Here is an 18,076-nt window from a genome sequence, read left to right on the forward strand (position 1 = left end):
TGAAATGAGGCAGGCTGCTCTGTAGTTTTCTAGACCTTCTTTTTGCCCTTTTGTAGATGGGTGTAGTATTTGCCTTTTTCCAGTCATCTGGAACCTTCCCCTGATCTCCATGACCTTTGTGGGATAATAGCGACTGGCTTTGCAATGGTGTCAACCGACTCTTAGCACCATTGGGTGCATCCTCTCAGATCCCATGGACTACTATGCGTCTGGTTTGTACAGATGATCCCTAACTCAACCCTCTTGTACTATCAGTGGTTTGCTGTTTGCTTTGGTGTTGCTTTGTGCCCAACTCCATTCAGTGGCAGATCTACATCTTGCTTGTACCTCCTCTTGCTATTAATGTACTTACTATTCTTGACATCTCTTGCCAGTTTGAGCTCCAGCTGAGCTTTTGCCTTCCTAACTGCATCTCTGCATGCCTGAGCAATGTTTCTATATTTGTCTTTGGGAATCTGCCCCCTCTTCCATCTCTCCTTTCCATCCAATTTCTGGAGGTTCTAAGCAACAAAATACTGGATTGTCTCTGAATCACACACTTTGTGTGCATTAAACCTCTAAAGGTGAACAAGGAAGTTGTTGATTACTAGAAACCTGGTAAGAACTCCCTTCATTGCATTTTGAAGGAAAGAGGTACAGTCAGACCACTTTTTGTGTATAATAAGACTTGTTTGGTAGGGGGAAAGTTTACTAGAGAAGTGGTCCCTGAAGAATTGTACTWACAACTTCCCCTCCGTATAAATATTTAAGTCATTTGGTTGTCTTATTTCACTTGAACCATGGTGTACTCCAGGCTTTGGATCAATCCCTTAGGAAAAGCCTCCATGGGGAATGTAGTTTGAGGTAGGGAATGAGACCTTGAGCTTGGAAGTGATAAGTGAAAACCAAGGGGCTGGGTAACTAAAGGTCCCTGAAGTGTACACTGAGTTACCTGATGCTGCTTCTGTTCACTTGTGCAAAGCTGAGGGAGGAGGCTCACTTCCCCTCAGTTACCAGATGCTGCTTCCACATACACCTGGTTTTCAGGGAAGTTTTGGGAAGACACTGAATTTTCCTGATGATAGGCTTTTCCTTCAGTTATTTTTATTTTACTTTTTTACCCTGCAAACCTCATAAATTTTATTTCAAAAGCCTGTCTGGTGAAAGAATGTGAATTCATGTGGAGGGAGCCAAATCCGTGCCAAGTGCATTCCGGGTGGGAAAGCTGTGGTGTTTCTGTTGTTTCAGGCCCCAGAGCAGTAAGGAATTCAAGTCTTCACAAAAAGACTCAACAGTTCTGCTGTGTTTTAGAGGCTTATGTAGTGTAGTTTTTTTGAATTTATTTTTTACTGCAACTATTTGAAACTACTGATCCTTTTTCCGCTCACAGAAAATAATTACTCAGTTTTATTGTTGCCTTGGTAGTTTGTCCTTCATGTTGTGGTTAGTGTGTTAGAGCTCTGCAGAGGTGAGTGGTAAATACAGACTTGCTGTGCTGTTCTGAATTTAAGCTGGGATATCGGTCAGAGATGATGTCTGAAGTGAACATGTTTGTGGTCCAGAAACACCCTGGACCCTCTCAGAGACTGAATTTTTGTCTATATATCCTCATTCATCCTTTTCCTTTTATGTCCTTTGATCTCTGCAGGCTTTAAAGTGGAATGATTCCTTAGTCTGTGTCACATCGTGTTTTCCCCGCCAAGTCCCCTGACCTTCTCTTCTTACAAAAGGCAAAGCAAGGTGTCAGCGGTATAGAACCAGGGTGCTTCAGCCAAGACGATTTTGGGGCTGTATGTGAGTGTAGGATGGGGAGGTGCTTTCTCAACTCTTTGGAGAAAGCCAGTGTACCTTCACTTTGCTTGTCTTCCAAAAGAAAAGATGAAATCAGTATCTTCTCTTTCAAATTTATTTTAATTTGTCAAGTAATGCTTCCAGTATGTATCTGCTGTAGAGATTCAGAGAAGGTGCTCTCCTGTTTCTCTGTAGCAGATTTCTGCCTTGATGAGAAGGAGGGTCTTGTCTGTGTTGCATTTCTGGTATGACAGGCAGAGACTGTGCCGGTTTCTATTTTGCAAATTTCCCCAACCTGTAACTTTTGGCATATATTTCAGGGAATGCTTAAATATAACCTATGTTTCTGTAGGCAGCTACAGCTTAGGAATACAATCATTACAGAGTAAATGCCTAGCATCTTCAAATGCCATTTATACGAGAGGCCAGAAGGGTGCCTATAGAGCGCACAGGCCCTTGAGCAAGGTCTCAATTTCTTCTTAGTGCAGTAATGGACTGGACAGGTCTTCTATCTACTGGAGAACTTGCTGCAGAATTGCATGTGCTGCATGTGCAAGGTGCAGTTAATGTTAGAGCTGCATGGTATTTTATTGATGTTAAAATAAACAGACCACCTTCCATCAAGCTGAAAAACTTCATTCAAACGTTCAAATTCCACACTATTACTCCAGTTTTAGATGCTGCTTTTTGGAAGTTCATGCTGGAAAAAATCCTTAGTATTTCACTCTTGGTTTCATTTCTGTTTTAGGCTGGCCTAAGTCCTCATGCTGCACTACCTTCTTCCTTTCTATCATTTTTCTAGCCATGCAGTGAAGTCCAGTCAGACAGCTGATCTTATTGGGTCTTTTTGTGTAAACACCCTCCATCTTGGGGAGATAAGAAAACCACTCCTTTGTCAGAGAATCAGAATTAACTCGCTTGGAAACCAGGGACGAGAACATGACAGGCACTTCCATTGAATTGTGTCCTGTTTTAAGCACTGTCCACTGCAGTGGGTGGTGCACTGTAGCATCTAGACACCTAGTCAGTAGGGGTAACACTGGTATTTTAAGCTTGTATTCTTACACAATGCCAGTCTGAATTAGTTTATCTAGTTATCCCTGTTTTGGAAAATTGCAACACTTTCTTGATCTACCGAGACTAGCGTAATTTAAACCTGCAAAAACTGAACAGAGTTTGGGGACTATCTCTACTTTGGTGTGGTGGAATGCTTTTGTGGACAGAAAACTTGCTAGTGACACAGTCCACGTTCTACTGGCCTTGGTGTTGACTCTTTAGATTTTTCTGTATTTTAAACACCTGTTCTTCAGAGCATGGGGTGACACTTCTGATTTGCACCTTGAACATAATATTGCGTTTTATTTCAGAACACAGATCAAGACAAAACTTACCATGTCTGTTTTCTCACCCCATCCTGTACAGTCTTTAGGACAGGGGAGGTCTCAAGAGCTCTTCTGCATTCTTTTGTGGTCTTAGCTGGTCTTGCAGTTGTACCACATTCACCACTACAAAAACGTATCTCACTCTTCCCCTGTTCCTGGCAGGTGTCTGTGAGCCATTCTTAAATCCCTTTTTTGTCGCTTTTGCCCTTTCTTGTCCTGCCTGGTAAACTTTTTTTTTTTTTTTTTGAGTAAATCAGTTCTATTTGCTTGCAGGGATGGTAGTTACCCAGAGGATAGGAGATGTGTGCTAAAAGTAATGTCACCTGCCTGCGGCCCTTACCCCCCTACTCCCCCAATCCCCAAACAAAACAAAAAGTGGTATTTATTCTCGTTACTGCTGCAAAATCATGAGCATTTGGTATAGGTAGATTATGCAAATCTTTCTGTCAAATACATAGCTAAATGAAGGGGAAAATACTTTAATTTTGTATTTTAAAATATTCTGGTATGTCAGAGGCAAGTGAGAACCTTAAAAGGATGGAGATGCTTACCTTTGTGTAACTCTCTGTATGTTGAAGCGGAAATGAAGTAGTTACATCTTCCATCTCTAATCTTGGCACAGCAGCAGTTGGGGAAGCTGAGTGATTTGAGAGGCTGGATAATTCAGATTCCAATTCTGCTGACAGTGCCAGAATTCAATTTCCTCTTCACATCTCTGGAGAGATTTTTCACAAAGGAATATATTTCTTCATAATGGCTATGAAACTTTAGGTTGGACAGGCAATATCAAATGTGATTCTGCTAGCCTATACTTTGGGTTTTTATAGCAAATATTCCTTCATGGCTGTGAGGAAGTCATACTTGGATTTTTTGAAAAAGGATGCCTTCTCCCTTAAAGAAGGCAGGGAGATGTGTTGACACCCTGGCCTTTGTTTCATGAACTGTGGACTGTACTTAATACTTCTCTTAACATTAATCCTCTTCCATAGGATGTATGAAAGTCCTTATGGCAGTGTTATCAACAGAGGTTCCAGATCAATGCAGATAGCCCCTTAGGTCCCTGTGACATGTATGTACATCATAACTGTAGCTCTGTGAAGCTAAGTAATTCATTATATGCTGAATTACCAATAAAAATCATCCATAGATTTTATTGGTGCACAGTACACATGAGCAGATATGACTACTTTTTATGATGCACAGAAGGTGAACAGGTATCTAGAAGACTTACTCAAACTGAGAGATTAAAAAAAAAAAAGGCAACCTCAAATGTGGGGTCAAAACCCCAAAACAACTTAAATTCATATGTCTTGCATTTCTTCCCTTGTTATTTCTTGACACCTGATTAGTAGTAGAGGACTAAGCATGGAAGAAGATATTGGCAGCACTATCTGGAGGAAGACCAAAACTTAATTAGGAAAAGAATGGGAAGAATAAATAGGTAATCTTACTGGAGAGGTTCTTGTTTAATTTGATTGTTATTGATTTCATGTTGCTGTGACCCAGAGAGCACACATTTTAAACTTTGTATGTGCCTTGTTAATGTTTCCATACTGCTATATCTCAGGAACCTTTTCAAGAGGGGAGCAGAGGTCATATCACTAAGGCCACGCAGCTGCTCAGTGAAGGTATTAGTAGCATGGGCAATCTTTTAGCTATTTCTTGCCAAAGGGTAGAGGGGAAAGAGTGATGTTCTGCAGCTTGTGGGATTTACAGTAGAAGTGAACATACAATGAAGAACTTAACAAGAAGAAAGTTTGGGAACATAGTGCTGTCTCTCAAAGGCATGTTACTAAAGTTTTCAAGACTCTCCAGATCCCATTTTTCAGACTTGCCTTGTATTCTTTAATACTAAAGTCTTGGCGGGGGAAGGGAAGAATTGGGAACTGGTAGCGTTGTGCTTTTGTTTTAAGTGGATCTGAGATTAGGGAATCTGTATTTATAGTGTTGACATGCTCTGTCTGTTGATAAACTACTGGAACTGTATGCAATGTACAGAAATGCCAGCTTGTTTTACCCAAGTGAGCATAGGCTCCAAAACAACATAACTGAATCTTCATGGTGTGTATAAGCATTACTATCGTGCTTCTGCACCCAAACCAATAAACGTGTTCGGTGGCATGATGTACAATGTGGGCTTAATGGCTTGGGCTGACTCTAGCTTGTGATCTTTGCATGGTGTGAGTGTACTCTTTGGCTCTTTTTGATTCTTTAGGCCCTCTGGGATCCTTACTTTAGTGGGAGGTGGAAAAAAACCAAAAAAACTATGAATGGACTGCTGAGGCTGGCTTTCCTGTTAGGCATTGGAGTCTCAATGTGAAGGGTGAATGAAATAGACTGGCCAGGATATGTGGAGCTGGAGACGGTTTTATGCAGATAAGAGATTTGTGGGTGGAAACTGCATTCTCAGAGTGATGGAACCATGAACATGATTCTAACTGTAGATCAGAAAGGTTACTATATGGTTTGGTGTGTTCAGGTAAAAGAAAGTTGCGGGAGGTAAGGTGGGAATTGGTGATTATATGAATGAAGAGGTGTGCATTACATGCAGAAGCAAACAAAAGAACAGATCTTTGGAAATGCTGTAAAAATGTTAAAGAGCTCATGTTTTTTGAGGTGGGGGAATCAAGTGTCTTCTCTTGGCAGGTGAGATGAGAATGGAATTTTGAGGAAGGTCATCAGTTTGTCGTTGGTAACTTATCCATGAAGCATGAGATCTGGACAAGGTTGATGGAGAAGCTGATTTGAGTTGAGATTTAAATAGTCTGCATCTAAAAAATAGTTCATATAATTCACAATGAACTATGTTAACAGGTGAGAGCACCCAGAGAGAAGGTGTAAGGAGTGCCTGCACAGAAAATCACAAATAGCCCAGAGGAATCACAGAATCACAGAATCGCTGAGGTTGGAAGGGACCTCTGGAGATCATCTAGTCCAACCCCCCTGCTCAAGCAGGGTCACCTAGAGCACGTTGCACAGGATTGCATCCAGGCGTGTTTTGAATATCTCCAGAGAAGGAGACTCCACTACCTCTCTGGGCAACCTGTTCCAGTGCTCTGTCACCCTCGCAGTGAAAAAGTTTTTCCTCATGTTCAGATGGAATTGTCTGTGTTTCAGTTTGTGCCCGTTGCCTCGCGTCCTGTTGCTCGGCACCACTGAAGAGAGTCTGGTCCCACCCTCTCGACACCCTCCCTTCAGATACTTGTACACATTGATAAGATCTCCTCTCAGCCTTCTCTTCTCCAAGCTAAACAGGCCCAGCTCTCTGTCTTTCCTCATAAGAGAGATGTTCCAGTCCCCTAATCATCTTAGTAGCCCTTTGCTGGACTTGCTCCAGTAGTGCCACATCCCTTGTACTGGGGAGCCCAGAGCTGGACGCAGTACTCCAGATGTGGCCTCACCAGGGCTGAGTAGAGGGGGAGGATCACCTCCCTCGACCTGCTGGCAACACTCTTCCTGATGCACCCCAGGATACCATTGGCCTTCTTGGCCACAAGGGCACATTGCTGCCTCATGCTTAACTTGGTGTCCACCAGCACTCCCAGGTCCTTCTCGGCAGAGCTGCTTTCCAGCAGGTCAACCCCCAACCTGTACTGGTGCATGGGGTTATTCCTCCCCAGGTGCAGGACCCTGCACTTGCCTTTGTTGAACTTCATGAGGTTCCTCTCTGCCCACCTCTCCAGCCTGTCCAGGTCTCTCTGAACAGCAGCACAGTCCTCTGGCGTATCCGCCACTCCTCCCGGTTTTGTATTGTCAGCAAACTTGCTGAGGGTGCACTCTGTCCCTTCATCCAGGTCATTGATGAAGAAGTTGAACAAGACTGGACCCTGTACTGACCCCTGGGGGACACCGCTAGCTACAGGCCTCCAACTAGACTCTGCGCCACTGATCACAACCCTCTGAGCTCTGCCATTCAGCCAGTTCTCAATCCACCTCACTGTCCACTCATCTAGCCCACACTTCCTGAGCTTCCCTATGAGGATGTTATGGGAGACAGCGTCAAAAGCCTTGCTGAAGTCAAGGTAGACAACATCCACTGCTCTCCCCTCATCTACCCAGCCAGTCATTCCATCAGAGAAGGCTATCAGATTGGTTAAGCATGATTTCCCCTTGGTGAAGCCATGCTGACTACAAGCTGACTGACTACATGCTGACTACTCCTGATCAAGGAAGAGGAAACAAATGGTGCTGGAGAGTGAGAAGAGAGATCATGGTCCAAGTTTTGGTCGTGATAACATTAGTAAATTGGTAAATTGTACAATCTGTAGTTGACTTTATAATGCCACTTGATTAAAAGAGCTGATGCTAAGTAGTTGAATATGATTTCCCTAGGTGTCTTAATGATTCCATACAACTGATGACTAATGTCTGACTTCTCTCAGCTGAGTATTGGTGTTTGTCCTGTAAATCTCCACATTCACTCATATTCAAATAGTCCAGCAACAGTTTGGTTTTACAGTGGATATGATTTTAACTGAACAGTACAATATTTTTGTCAGTTGTCCCTTCCTGAAACATACCAACTTTGAGTATTGCTAGCATAATATGATTCGTTTCATTAATTACTCTGGTGAGATTCCACTGTGATGCAACAAAATCCTTGGGAACTTGTAGCCTGCAGATGTACCTAGTAAGTCCTCTATATTTGCCAGCACAGAGCCTGAGGCACCCTATTACTGTTTTGCTTGCTGCTTACACTCGGTTTTGCATTTAGGTTTGAGGTTTCTCATGTGCGGGATTATTTTGCCAATGTGTGGTGTTTTAATAAATTTCAGTCTTCAGTCCTTCACATTCATCTAAGAAATGTAAGGTAGAAAACATTTTGTGCCTGGATTCTTGGACTGCATAACAGAATTCACTTGCTCTGGGTGATGATTGTCCTTAAGTAGCAGTGGTAGTAGGCAGCACTGCCATACTGGGGTAGAATTCTCCCTTTCTGACACCTGCTTGTTTTCATTTGCTAGCCACAGCCCAGCTTTCCTCTAGGTAAGTAGCTCACAGTACAGCCTTGCCATAGCTTATGAGTAAATGGGTGTGTTCTAAGTGGGCTCAATTCAGGGGTTTGAATGAGAATTTGAAACTTTCTTCCCCTCGGCATGAATGCAACTGTGTGAATGGCATGAGTCCTGTRCTAAGGAGACGAGTTCCTGCTTCATTTTTTTTCCCTTCATTGACAAATTTGCCAGGGCTCCCTTGTTTAGCTTCTTGCATCAGAACAGACTCCAGAAACTTTCTAGGAAATCTAGTTCTGAGGACAAGGTTCAAGGCACAAGGACTGTGGTATTTGGAAAAGGAGTTTCAGAATGCAGTACGATGGTCAGTAAGTGCTGAACTGAAGTCACTTCTTGTTGGAAAACACATGATATTTCCCAGGTCTCATGCAGTTCTTCATTGTTACATATTCTCCAGTTCAGTTTTGTATTCCATGTAATATTTGAAGTCTCGTGCAGCTTTTCAAAGACAGCTCATCTAGTTATACACATTGGTCTTAATTTTACTGCATATTCCACAATTCAGTCTCTGGATTTCAGACTTAATACCTGGTACCTTGTGTGCGATACACATGCCTCAGCCAATATTAGCCAGGATTGTCATGCAAATTTTGTTTGAGGCAGCTGTAAGCACATGGTGCTCTCCCAATCCTGCTCAATGCATGCAGTTTTCTTGGAGTCGTCTTTCTTGTGATCTCGGAAAGCCAGATGAGAGGATTCTTCTCAAAGATTTTCTGCAAGTCTTTGGACAGCATATACCTGCTGAAGTACCTCTGTTGGAAGGGAGAACCTATTGGATAGCTTTCTCCTGACTGAAAGGCAGGAGGCTTGCAAAGTTACACTACCGGAATGGCTAATCTTTGTAATACTGGAATCTGCATATCAAATTTTTCATATGACAGGAGATACAGTGCTGCAGTTTTATCTTGGAGAATCAAGTGACAGTGAATGTGGGTAGTGGTTTGCCAGAAAGTGATGAGTGGCTTTCTAGGGGTCTCATTATTCCATTTGGAGTGGGGCTGGCTTGACATGAAGCTAGAGTCAAAGTGATCCAGCCATGTCAGCCTCAGCAACTTCTGCTGGATTACGGCCTGCTAGAGTCAAGGATTGAATGATGTGACGGTCCCCATTTCAGCAGAGCTCTGCTCTTGATGTGTGATATAAACCTGGCATGGACTTTCAGGAGTCATAGGTTGGTACCTGACTGTGCCCCAGAGTGCTCCATATGCTTGCTGCTGTTCATCTTCCTCTCTGACTAGTTTCATGTTTGTCTCTTCTGGTCGTGCTTCTTGTTGTGTAAAGGTAGAGTGAAGCAGAATTTATTCTGGACAGTTTCACCCTTTCCCTGGGATGCTAACCACAAAGCTCACCTGAGCCCTACCAACATTAATTTGCTGTTACTGCTTTCAGAGTGTGCTGAGTCCTGTGCCCTGTCCTCCACTTGAACTGCAGCAAAATATTCATATCATGGTTGAAAAGCTTTCTTCTACTTAGTAAAGTCTAAAGTCATGAGGAATTGTTAGCTATGACACCCAGAAAGTCTAGCAAGGCTTTCTGTTTAAGTGGATTTGTCAGTTCTTGATGGAAACATGGAGGCTGTTTGCATTGTGAAGGCTCTACTGCTTTCAGGTCTGTGAATTTTTTTTTTTTGTCTACTAACCTGTATGTAGGTCTTTTTCCAGCTCATCTAGCTCTTTGAAGAAGGCAGAGGGAGTGTTCAGAGATACAACTTTGATTTTGCTAAATGCCTGGGAGCCCAGTCCCGCATAACGTATATGACCTGTGCATGAAAGTGAGATGCATGAGCTAGGATACACTGAGTGCACACCGACTGATATTGTAAATTGCTGACTGTCTAGAAAACTCTATTCAGAGGACTTTAATGTTATACACTGCACACATTTTCCTCTCTTTGGAATTAAGTATAATTTGCCTCTGAATCAGGAGACTCTCTTCTCAGGTGTTTGGGGCATGTTACTGGAGACAAGGTGTTGGCCAATATTGTTATTGGACAAAATTACCAATTTCTTTCTTAGGGTAGGGAAGTTCGGGCTTTGTAAAAGGAAGAGAAGAGGCTCTTTTAACTTCATTTGGTTTATCCTGATTTCCTGGGGTGTAACTGCAGAATGTGCTTTGTGGCTATGATCTAAAGGCCTATGCACACTTGGAAGCTGTTATGGAATAACACAGTTCTAGAGGAAAGAAGCTGATACATAAATGGAAAGAATTTTCTGTTCCTCTTGGCCTTCCTCCARCATGTTTTCTGGACTAAAGTAGGCAGAGATGATATTTTTTATATGGTTGGGGAAAAAAAGACCAAGACTTCTAATCTTTTGACAGTGTATTAAAAGATCCTGAGCTGTTCATATGGTTGTTTGTAACACTATAATGTCCTATCCTGGCAGACAAAGAAAAGGACAAAAGGGTGGAAGTTTTCTTTTAGCTATCAGGACTTTTTTGAGGTGATAGAGTTACAGAGTAAAATGTTCCTCCTTCCTTATTCCTTTACTGTTTGTCTGCTCTGTAACAGTAACCCACTTAAAATTTGTGCGGCTCTTTTTGAAGTTATTTTAAACCCTAAGCAGTGTATACAGATATTGTAACCTTGGATAAAAGCACCTCCCAGTCGTGGTTTCAGTTTTGCCCTTTCAGGCATGTGGAAAGTGCCTCAGTACATTTCAAGGATTTTAAACTAGAAACTTCTTAGATATGGGTTATGGTTTCACAGCTTGATTGATATAGTGTACATCAAGGGACTGGTTCTCTGTTTCTTTAGATATTTAACACTGATTAATGTTTTCTGTTAACTCAAAAGAATGCATAGACTCTTTGCCACTCATTGGACAAAGTATTTGTTTATAGTCTAACTTTATAGGTTTGGAGCAGTTTGCAAACTCCATTTTTATTTGTAGTGAAAAAAATAAGTCAAATGTACATTGAGCCCTTTGGGGGTTAATTATGTTGGAATATATGCACTGGCAGTTTTGGAGAGAGCCCTCTCTACCTGACTCCTTTCCTGGTTTTTATGTGTATGCTAAATAGTTTATCTTTCAGGTACTGAGTTTATGGAGTGTTTTATCTTCTAGTGGTAGTTAAGATATCCCACACTTTTAAACATAGTAAGCTGAACTGCTGATCCATGTGATAAGGTGGACAGCTCAGTAACACTTCCAATAGTGCAGAGTAGTAAGTCATAATAAAAAAAATAGAGGTAGGGTGAATTAAAAGTTGGAGAGAGGATTCTTCTGTCTGCCCAGTACTGTGGTGGTTTGGTTTGGTTTGTTTTTTTCCCTCTAAATGCAAATGAATTGGTGATGTATCCTGAAAAATAATGAGATGTGGGAAAACCTCTTGTTTGTATTGTGTCAAATCACCAGCATATTTTCTGTATTTTGCAGTAATAGCTCAAGTCTTTCAGAAAGGCAGGGCCCCACAAGACAATATAAATAGCTATCCTTGGATTGAATAGCTTGCAAAATGAAAGAAAAGGTACAACACGAAGAAGAAAAGGACAAGATGACAAAGTAGTGATGCAGAAGAGGTGGCAGGATTAGTGCGTTACGTGGTGCTACTTTGCATGGATTACTGAGGGGTGTGTGTGTATACATTATACGTGTATATATATGATACATGTATATGTGTGTGAAATTTTGTGCAGTATAATCTTCTATTATATAATCTTCTATTATAATCAAGTAGCAGAAAACAAAACGATCATATTGCTGATACCAGTTTGGGGGGGGGGGGGTTACCTAGTTTGGAAAAGGTGAGATTTAAGGAAAGACATCAAGCTGGATAAAGTACAAGCTTTTTCTCTTTTGCTGTGAACCTTTTATATGTGTATATATACATACACACACATATATGTGCACACATTTATACATATATAAACACATGCGTGTGTATGTTACATCATGGGCAACTCTTGGGCAAGAGTCTCTGAAAAATCTTAGATTTTAGCTGAGGAAGCAAGAGAACAAGCAGAGCATAGTAAATTGTGTAAGAAGTTAAATGTTTGATACCCTACTTTATACAAGAAGATACTATGCTAATGAAGGATAGCAAGCTTGGAACAGATGAAGGAAGTTTGAAAAATCAATGCATAGGAAGTTCCTTGCAATAATAAAACTAGACACTAATGACATAGCATTGGAAGGAGGGAGGAGGAGGAAGAGATTGAATGTCTGAAAATAACATAAATATGTATTGTTGCCCTGTGTAAGAAACATAAATATTTAAGAAACTTAAAGTCTATTGCTTCATGCTACATCTAGCTTCTTCTGAACCAAAATAATGAGTGAGAGACTGTTTCACAATAGTTAGGCAGTTTCTTGTTCCTTACTTTGTATTGGGTGATAGGGATATTCTAAGGGATGACAGTTAATATTGTGCAGATATGTAAAAAGACTGTTAATGCCTCTCAAACATTGGTTTTGGATCTTGGCTATTTAAAGTTTTTGTCAGTGAATCCACAAAAGATTTTGTATTATTTCTGTCAGTTTGCAAGGAAAGGCCCAAGTGTAGCATTATATTTAATTCCTTTATATCTGACATGAGGACTTATAACTACATTTAGCTGGGGGCCTTCAACTGATTGTTCATAAACAAGATAACAGTAAGTTCACATAACACTGCAAGATTTAGAACTGAGAGCACGCTTCAGAAATGTACTGAATTCTTAACATATGCAGCCTTATACTTCAGCTTTTCTGATGTTGCTTAGTTTAAAAAAAAAAAAGTGTATTTGTTGTAACTATTCAAAAGCAAACTATATGCATTTTATGAATTCTACTGATTTGCTAAAGATTTCTTTCTGATTCTGTTTCAGATGCATCCACTTGGACTGTGTAATAGCAACGATGAAGAAGACCTATATGAATATGGCTGGGTAGGAGTGGTGAAGCTGGAACAGCCAGAGTTGGAACCTAAACCATGCCTCACTGTATTAGGAAAGGTAAGGGAGTAAGAGGGTTATATAGTTTGAATAATTTGGGGTAAATGCTGCATGTAACTGTTTCTTGGAATGGTTAGTTCCTTTCAGAGAAATATCAGCAAGAAATAAAACCAGAGTAAAACCCTTTTACTCTATGAAATATTCCCCTTTTGCCTGTTTTCACACTAGGTGCTTCAGGGAGAACTAATATCATAAATCAATTGATAGAGATGGTGATGGGGAACTGATTGCATAAATTCTCTTTTCAGTTCTGTAAGAGCCTAGCAAAGATTTTGGCAAATAAGGCTGTTTAGCAGAAGCAGTAATGGAGCAGAAATAGGGTGGACTGCCAGTGTGATGCTGAACTTGATCAAAGGAAGCTTCTCATCAAAAGCAGTTAAAAAACAATAAAATGCTTTCATATTAGGTACAATTGTTTTGGAAAACATCTATTAATTTCTTTTTTTTGGAGGAGGAGTCTTCAACCCTAGAAGAGATTTCTTTGCAGTGACTGCATGATAGATATCACTAAATAACAAGTGAATCTTGTTGTATTGGACAAAGAAATGCAAATTTCCATCTTGCTGGAGTCTCTCTGTGGAATAGGGCCCCTAGCATCTAAATTCCTTGCAAAACATTGCCCTTTGTGTTATGGGTTGAAGTCAGTAAAGATATCATTACCTCTGCCAGGTATCTTAAAAAGGAAAGCAGAAAGCTGTCCTTTTTTTGTTCTCTGCTTGGAACTTTGAGGATTGAGGTTTTTATGTGTTGACGTTTGAGGTCTGGAGTAGTCTGTGCGTGAAAAGGCATAAGCCTCAAGTAGCTGAGTAGGTGAAAAAATCCAGCTGGCCCAGATTGCTCAGACTTTGCTACGGTGCTGTTGGTAATTTCAGGTGAGTAGTGAAAATGCGCTGCATCAGGCAGAAAATAAAATCATAGACTGAAGTTTTGTAGGTAAAACTTGGAGTATTTACAAACTATATAAAACTTCTGGAAAAAGATATGTTTCAAGGGAATTGGGAAACCATCTGCTTATCTAAAGCTTGCTGCAGGTTTAGCGTGGGATACTTGGTGACAATTAATCTCTCAAGAAGTGACTGCCCTTCCTTTACCAGTACAAAAATTATATTGTTTTTGTTTCACAGAAATACTAGCTGATGCTTCTTTGATCTTGGGAGGATAAAATTTAAGGATAAGGTCTGATGAGGATGGTAATTAGGGAAGACTGGGTACTGAAAGATGTATAGTAATCCATAAGTAATCTCCAGGAGTGGTGTTGAGTCTTGGGGAAAACCATTTAAGGAAGGGATCTGTTCAGTCCCAGCTGTCAGGCTCCTGAAAAGCATTTGAGGAAGCAGAGATGAGAAATAGAGGAAGAAAAAGTGAAAAACAGGGATATCCTGCACAGATGTCATAAATATTTTCTGGAATATTTGCTTGCCTGCCCCACACCTATATACCCAATTCCCCCTGCTATATTCTCCATGTCTCCGCAGCCAAACTGACCTCCAGAATGACTGCCCCTCAGTATCTGATGATCCTCGCTTCTCAAAGCTTGGCATGCTGAACAGCGGACACTGCCTTTGCTTTAGGAGCTCTATAGCATCCACTTTGGAATGACAGATGCATAATGACTGTAGTGTGACGTCTTTATCCTCCATGTAGTGTGCCAGGAGAGTTTGGACCCATCTCTTCTCTGTCAGTTCATGTGCAGTGGTAATTCAACAGGTGAAAAAGGCTGGCAGGGTGCTTCCTGAGGCAATAATTTTTCTCATTAACCATGATGCAGCTCCCTATCCTGTATTTTCTTGTCACCATCTACCGTTCTCTTCCTGAAATATCTTTGTTCCCTATTTCCTGCTTGCTGCTGCAACTTTTCTCCATTTCTTCTCTCCAGCCCTTCTGCTCCCTATGCTCAAGTCATGCCCTTATTTAAAAGGACTTCTCAGACTTCCTTTGCACATTGCTGAGTGCACAGACCAGCAGGAGCATCAGCCGTGAGCTTTCTGCAGCTCTGTCAAGCAAGTCAGCCCTGGGTATCTTAGCACTGTCACAAATTGCATTGTGATTGGCTGGGTCTCTGAAAAATTCAGTTTCCGTGCAACTTGGTGCAAATGGCTACATGAGCAATCAGTTCAGCCGGTAAACTGTTTTGCCTGGCTAGTGCTATACCTGCTGCATGTGTATATGGATCATCTTCTGGTTGTCCCCAGAATTTGGTAGCTGTTTGACTTAAAGAAATTGGAAAACAAAATAGTGTGTGTGTAGGGAAAGACCTTAAACAGGAGAGAGCAGGCACTTTGTTGAGGGAGGGGGAAAAAGGAAAGAAACTTCTTATTCAATTTAAAGAAGGGGAAAATTAAGGAGCCTACTATTGTTGATTTTTGTTTGTTCCTCATTTACTTTGATTTACCCTGCCCCAAAAGTGGCTTTTCCTGCATTATTGGATCTTACAGGCAGTTACTGCATTTGCCTTTGAGTATGGTGATGGTAAACTGTTGCTATTCCAAAAATCTGCATGTAGGACTGCCCAACTGCAACATGTCTCGCAGAGATAATTTGGATATTACAAGATGCAGAACTGATGACACATTTAAAAATGTATTGGTATATGCACTGTTGCACTTCAGCTTTGCTGGCACTGCAGATATCCAGATATTATGTAAGTGAGATAGATGGCAAAGCCACCCCTCATTACGTGCACATCTGCATTAATGACTCAGGTGGGTAAAGGTAAGACTTCCTTGAATGCATGTATTCTCAGCTCCTTAAAAGATGTAGCAGTGTGCATAAAACTGAGGATGTACAGCTTTTGAACTGAGAGGCCACAGAGATCCTGCTTTGTCCAGTGCAGTCTGACTGTGTGATCAACAATACCTGCTGCTGAGAACAGATGCATCTCCCTTCTGGAGTTTCCCTTTGTTTCTTACTGCTGGAATTGGGGCTGGGATCTTCTAGTATCTTTTCTTTGGTCTTAGTTCCATTAGAAGCYATTCTGTGAAATGAAAGCTGGATCTTGTATGTGGGAGAAGTTATGTGATTGGATCAGTTTGATCTATTGATTTCATGATAGGAATGAAGTTGGTGCCATGAAGGTGGGAAAAGTTAAGGACTTGCTTTCTTTCAAAACTGTCACGGGCATAATTGAATGGTTAAATACCTCAACAACTTATAGCAAAGTAAAAAGTTACCCTGGCAGAGCCAGAGTAGTGATCTTATGTATACACTTCTCTTTCCAACTTACAGCAAATGTGGGCAGCTCTGTTTGATTTAGAGACTTTCATTGAGAAAGCTAGTTTGAATGGCCTCATCTTTGCTATGCACTAAGAGCGTACACATGGAGAGTTACCCTGGCTCAGCTGTCAAAAACTCTCCATCTCTTATGTGCATAAGGAATGGATATTCTTGTGAGTTTAAGCCTATCTTAATTGGATTTGTTTAAAAGTTCAGACTAACTCAAATCAGTTTTGCAATACAAACCATAAAAGAATGTGAAGCTCCTGTTAGTTTAAGGGAGCTGGTTTAAACCCTTTTTGTTAAAACTTCTGAAGTTTTGTGTTGAGTAATATGCTAGTAGAAGCAAAAAGGCTATTGGTTTTGTGCCTGTGTGGTGGAATGCATGCATATATGAAGGAATAAATGTCAAGTTTTTCTTCAAATTGCAATGGTAAAGGACGAAAACTGATGTGTTTAAGAGATTGTGGAAAGTTTGGAATGTGTTGAAGTAAGATGTAGAGAATATTTAAAAACTGTTTGTAATGCTGAATTCCATGAGGTAGAAATCTGGTACAAAGATATGGTTTTTTTCCTTGTTTTTTTTTGTTTTTTTTGTTTTGTTTTTTAGTAAAACCATGGCCTGTGTTTCCAGTAGCTTCATTCTAATTCTATCCATCTGCCAAATAGAATCAGTAGATGTATAGAATTTAATGTGTCCATTTCCATATACATTTTTGAATTGCTCATTCTTTTTAGTGAGATTTATGTGGTGTAATGGAAGTGAAAGCATGAGAGTTTAAAAAAAAAAAAAATCTTCTCTTAGATGGCCCATAAAAACTGGATGCCAGTTGGGAAAGGGGTGTGTGTGGCAGCCGTGATTTAACACCGCCTTTGATCAGCGCGCAGCCCTGTTTGAGGCAATGCTGTGTGCGAGTGAAGCAAAGGCCTGGGTTTTACTGATCTCATGAGCTCCTGAATAGGGCTCGAAGGGGAATGACAGAGGAAGAAGAAAGCTTTGGAAATGAAAAGGAAACCCCGTGAACCCGACCGGCATTATTGGCTGGATTTGCCTACCAGGGCGCCGCTCGGTTTCTGCCAGGCTAATTCTGCCCCGACTTCTCCCTCCCTGGCCCCGACCCTGCCTCCCCCTCTCTCTTTCCTTCTTTCAGACGTTTTTTGTGTTTGAGGCATGGTGGCAGCAGCTCGGTTCTCAGGCTGGGAACCCACTGAGCCCGTTGCCATGGTCTCTGGGAAGCTCTTGGTGCCATGTGCTTCAAAGGGAACCTTTCCCCTGCGGGGCTGCCGCCTCCCCAGCGCCCGCCTGCAGCACGGCGCGGTGTGGCTCGGCGCGGCCAGGCTTGCTCCCCGCCGCCAGCCGCGCCGGACCAGGAGAGCGCCCGGTCTGGCCTGGCCCGGCCCGCCGTGCGCCTCCGCCACCACGGTGCTCGCGTGTCCTGCGCGCTGGCGGGGGCATCCCCCTCCCGGCTGCGTCTGAAGTAACGACTTCTGCAAGGTGTGGTGAAACCTAACCCACCATGGGCCTTGCTTTTCATTTTAATAAAGATACTGAGAAAATTTTGAAGACTTGCTTGAACTAGAACTTCTTCCCTCTTCCACAGGCTGGAAAGCCCACAGGGAGCGATTTTGTTTCTTGTTCCTTTTCCAAGGACTGCTAAAGAACAACTTTTTGGTATTAATAGGATGTGTGAAATTGAGGACATGCATCTGAGTAGACCTTAACAAAGAGAGGATGTCCCTGCTACTACAGCTTCCTGTTTTCTTCA

At 41.6% G+C, this 18,076-nt stretch overlaps 1 protein-coding gene across 9 annotated transcripts in view; it reads left to right on the top strand.

Moving 5' to 3' along the window:
- ZNRF3 (zinc and ring finger 3) overlaps nucleotides 1-18,076 on the top strand; it is a 127,902-nt gene that overhangs the window by 72,400 nt on the left and 37,426 nt on the right. For 7 of the 9 annotated variants that reach the window (XM_026071560.1, XM_026071553.1, XM_026071557.1 and 4 more), the window contains one exon: nucleotides 12,972-13,097. In XM_026071560.1, coding sequence (XP_025927345.1) covers nucleotides 12,972-13,097 — 126 coding nt within the window. Of the gene's footprint in view, nucleotides 1-7,260; nucleotides 7,401-11,713; nucleotides 11,736-12,971; nucleotides 13,098-18,076 lie in introns of those variants that run through there. The other 2 variants (XM_026071552.1, XM_026071562.1) reach the window with 2 other exon arrangements.

The sequence above is a fragment of the Apteryx rowi genome, unplaced genomic scaffold (assembly GCF_003343035.1).
Source record: "Apteryx rowi isolate R43461 unplaced genomic scaffold, aptRow1 scaffold_328, whole genome shotgun sequence".
NCBI classification, from domain to species: Eukaryota; Metazoa; Chordata; class Aves; order Apterygiformes; family Apterygidae; genus Apteryx; species Apteryx rowi.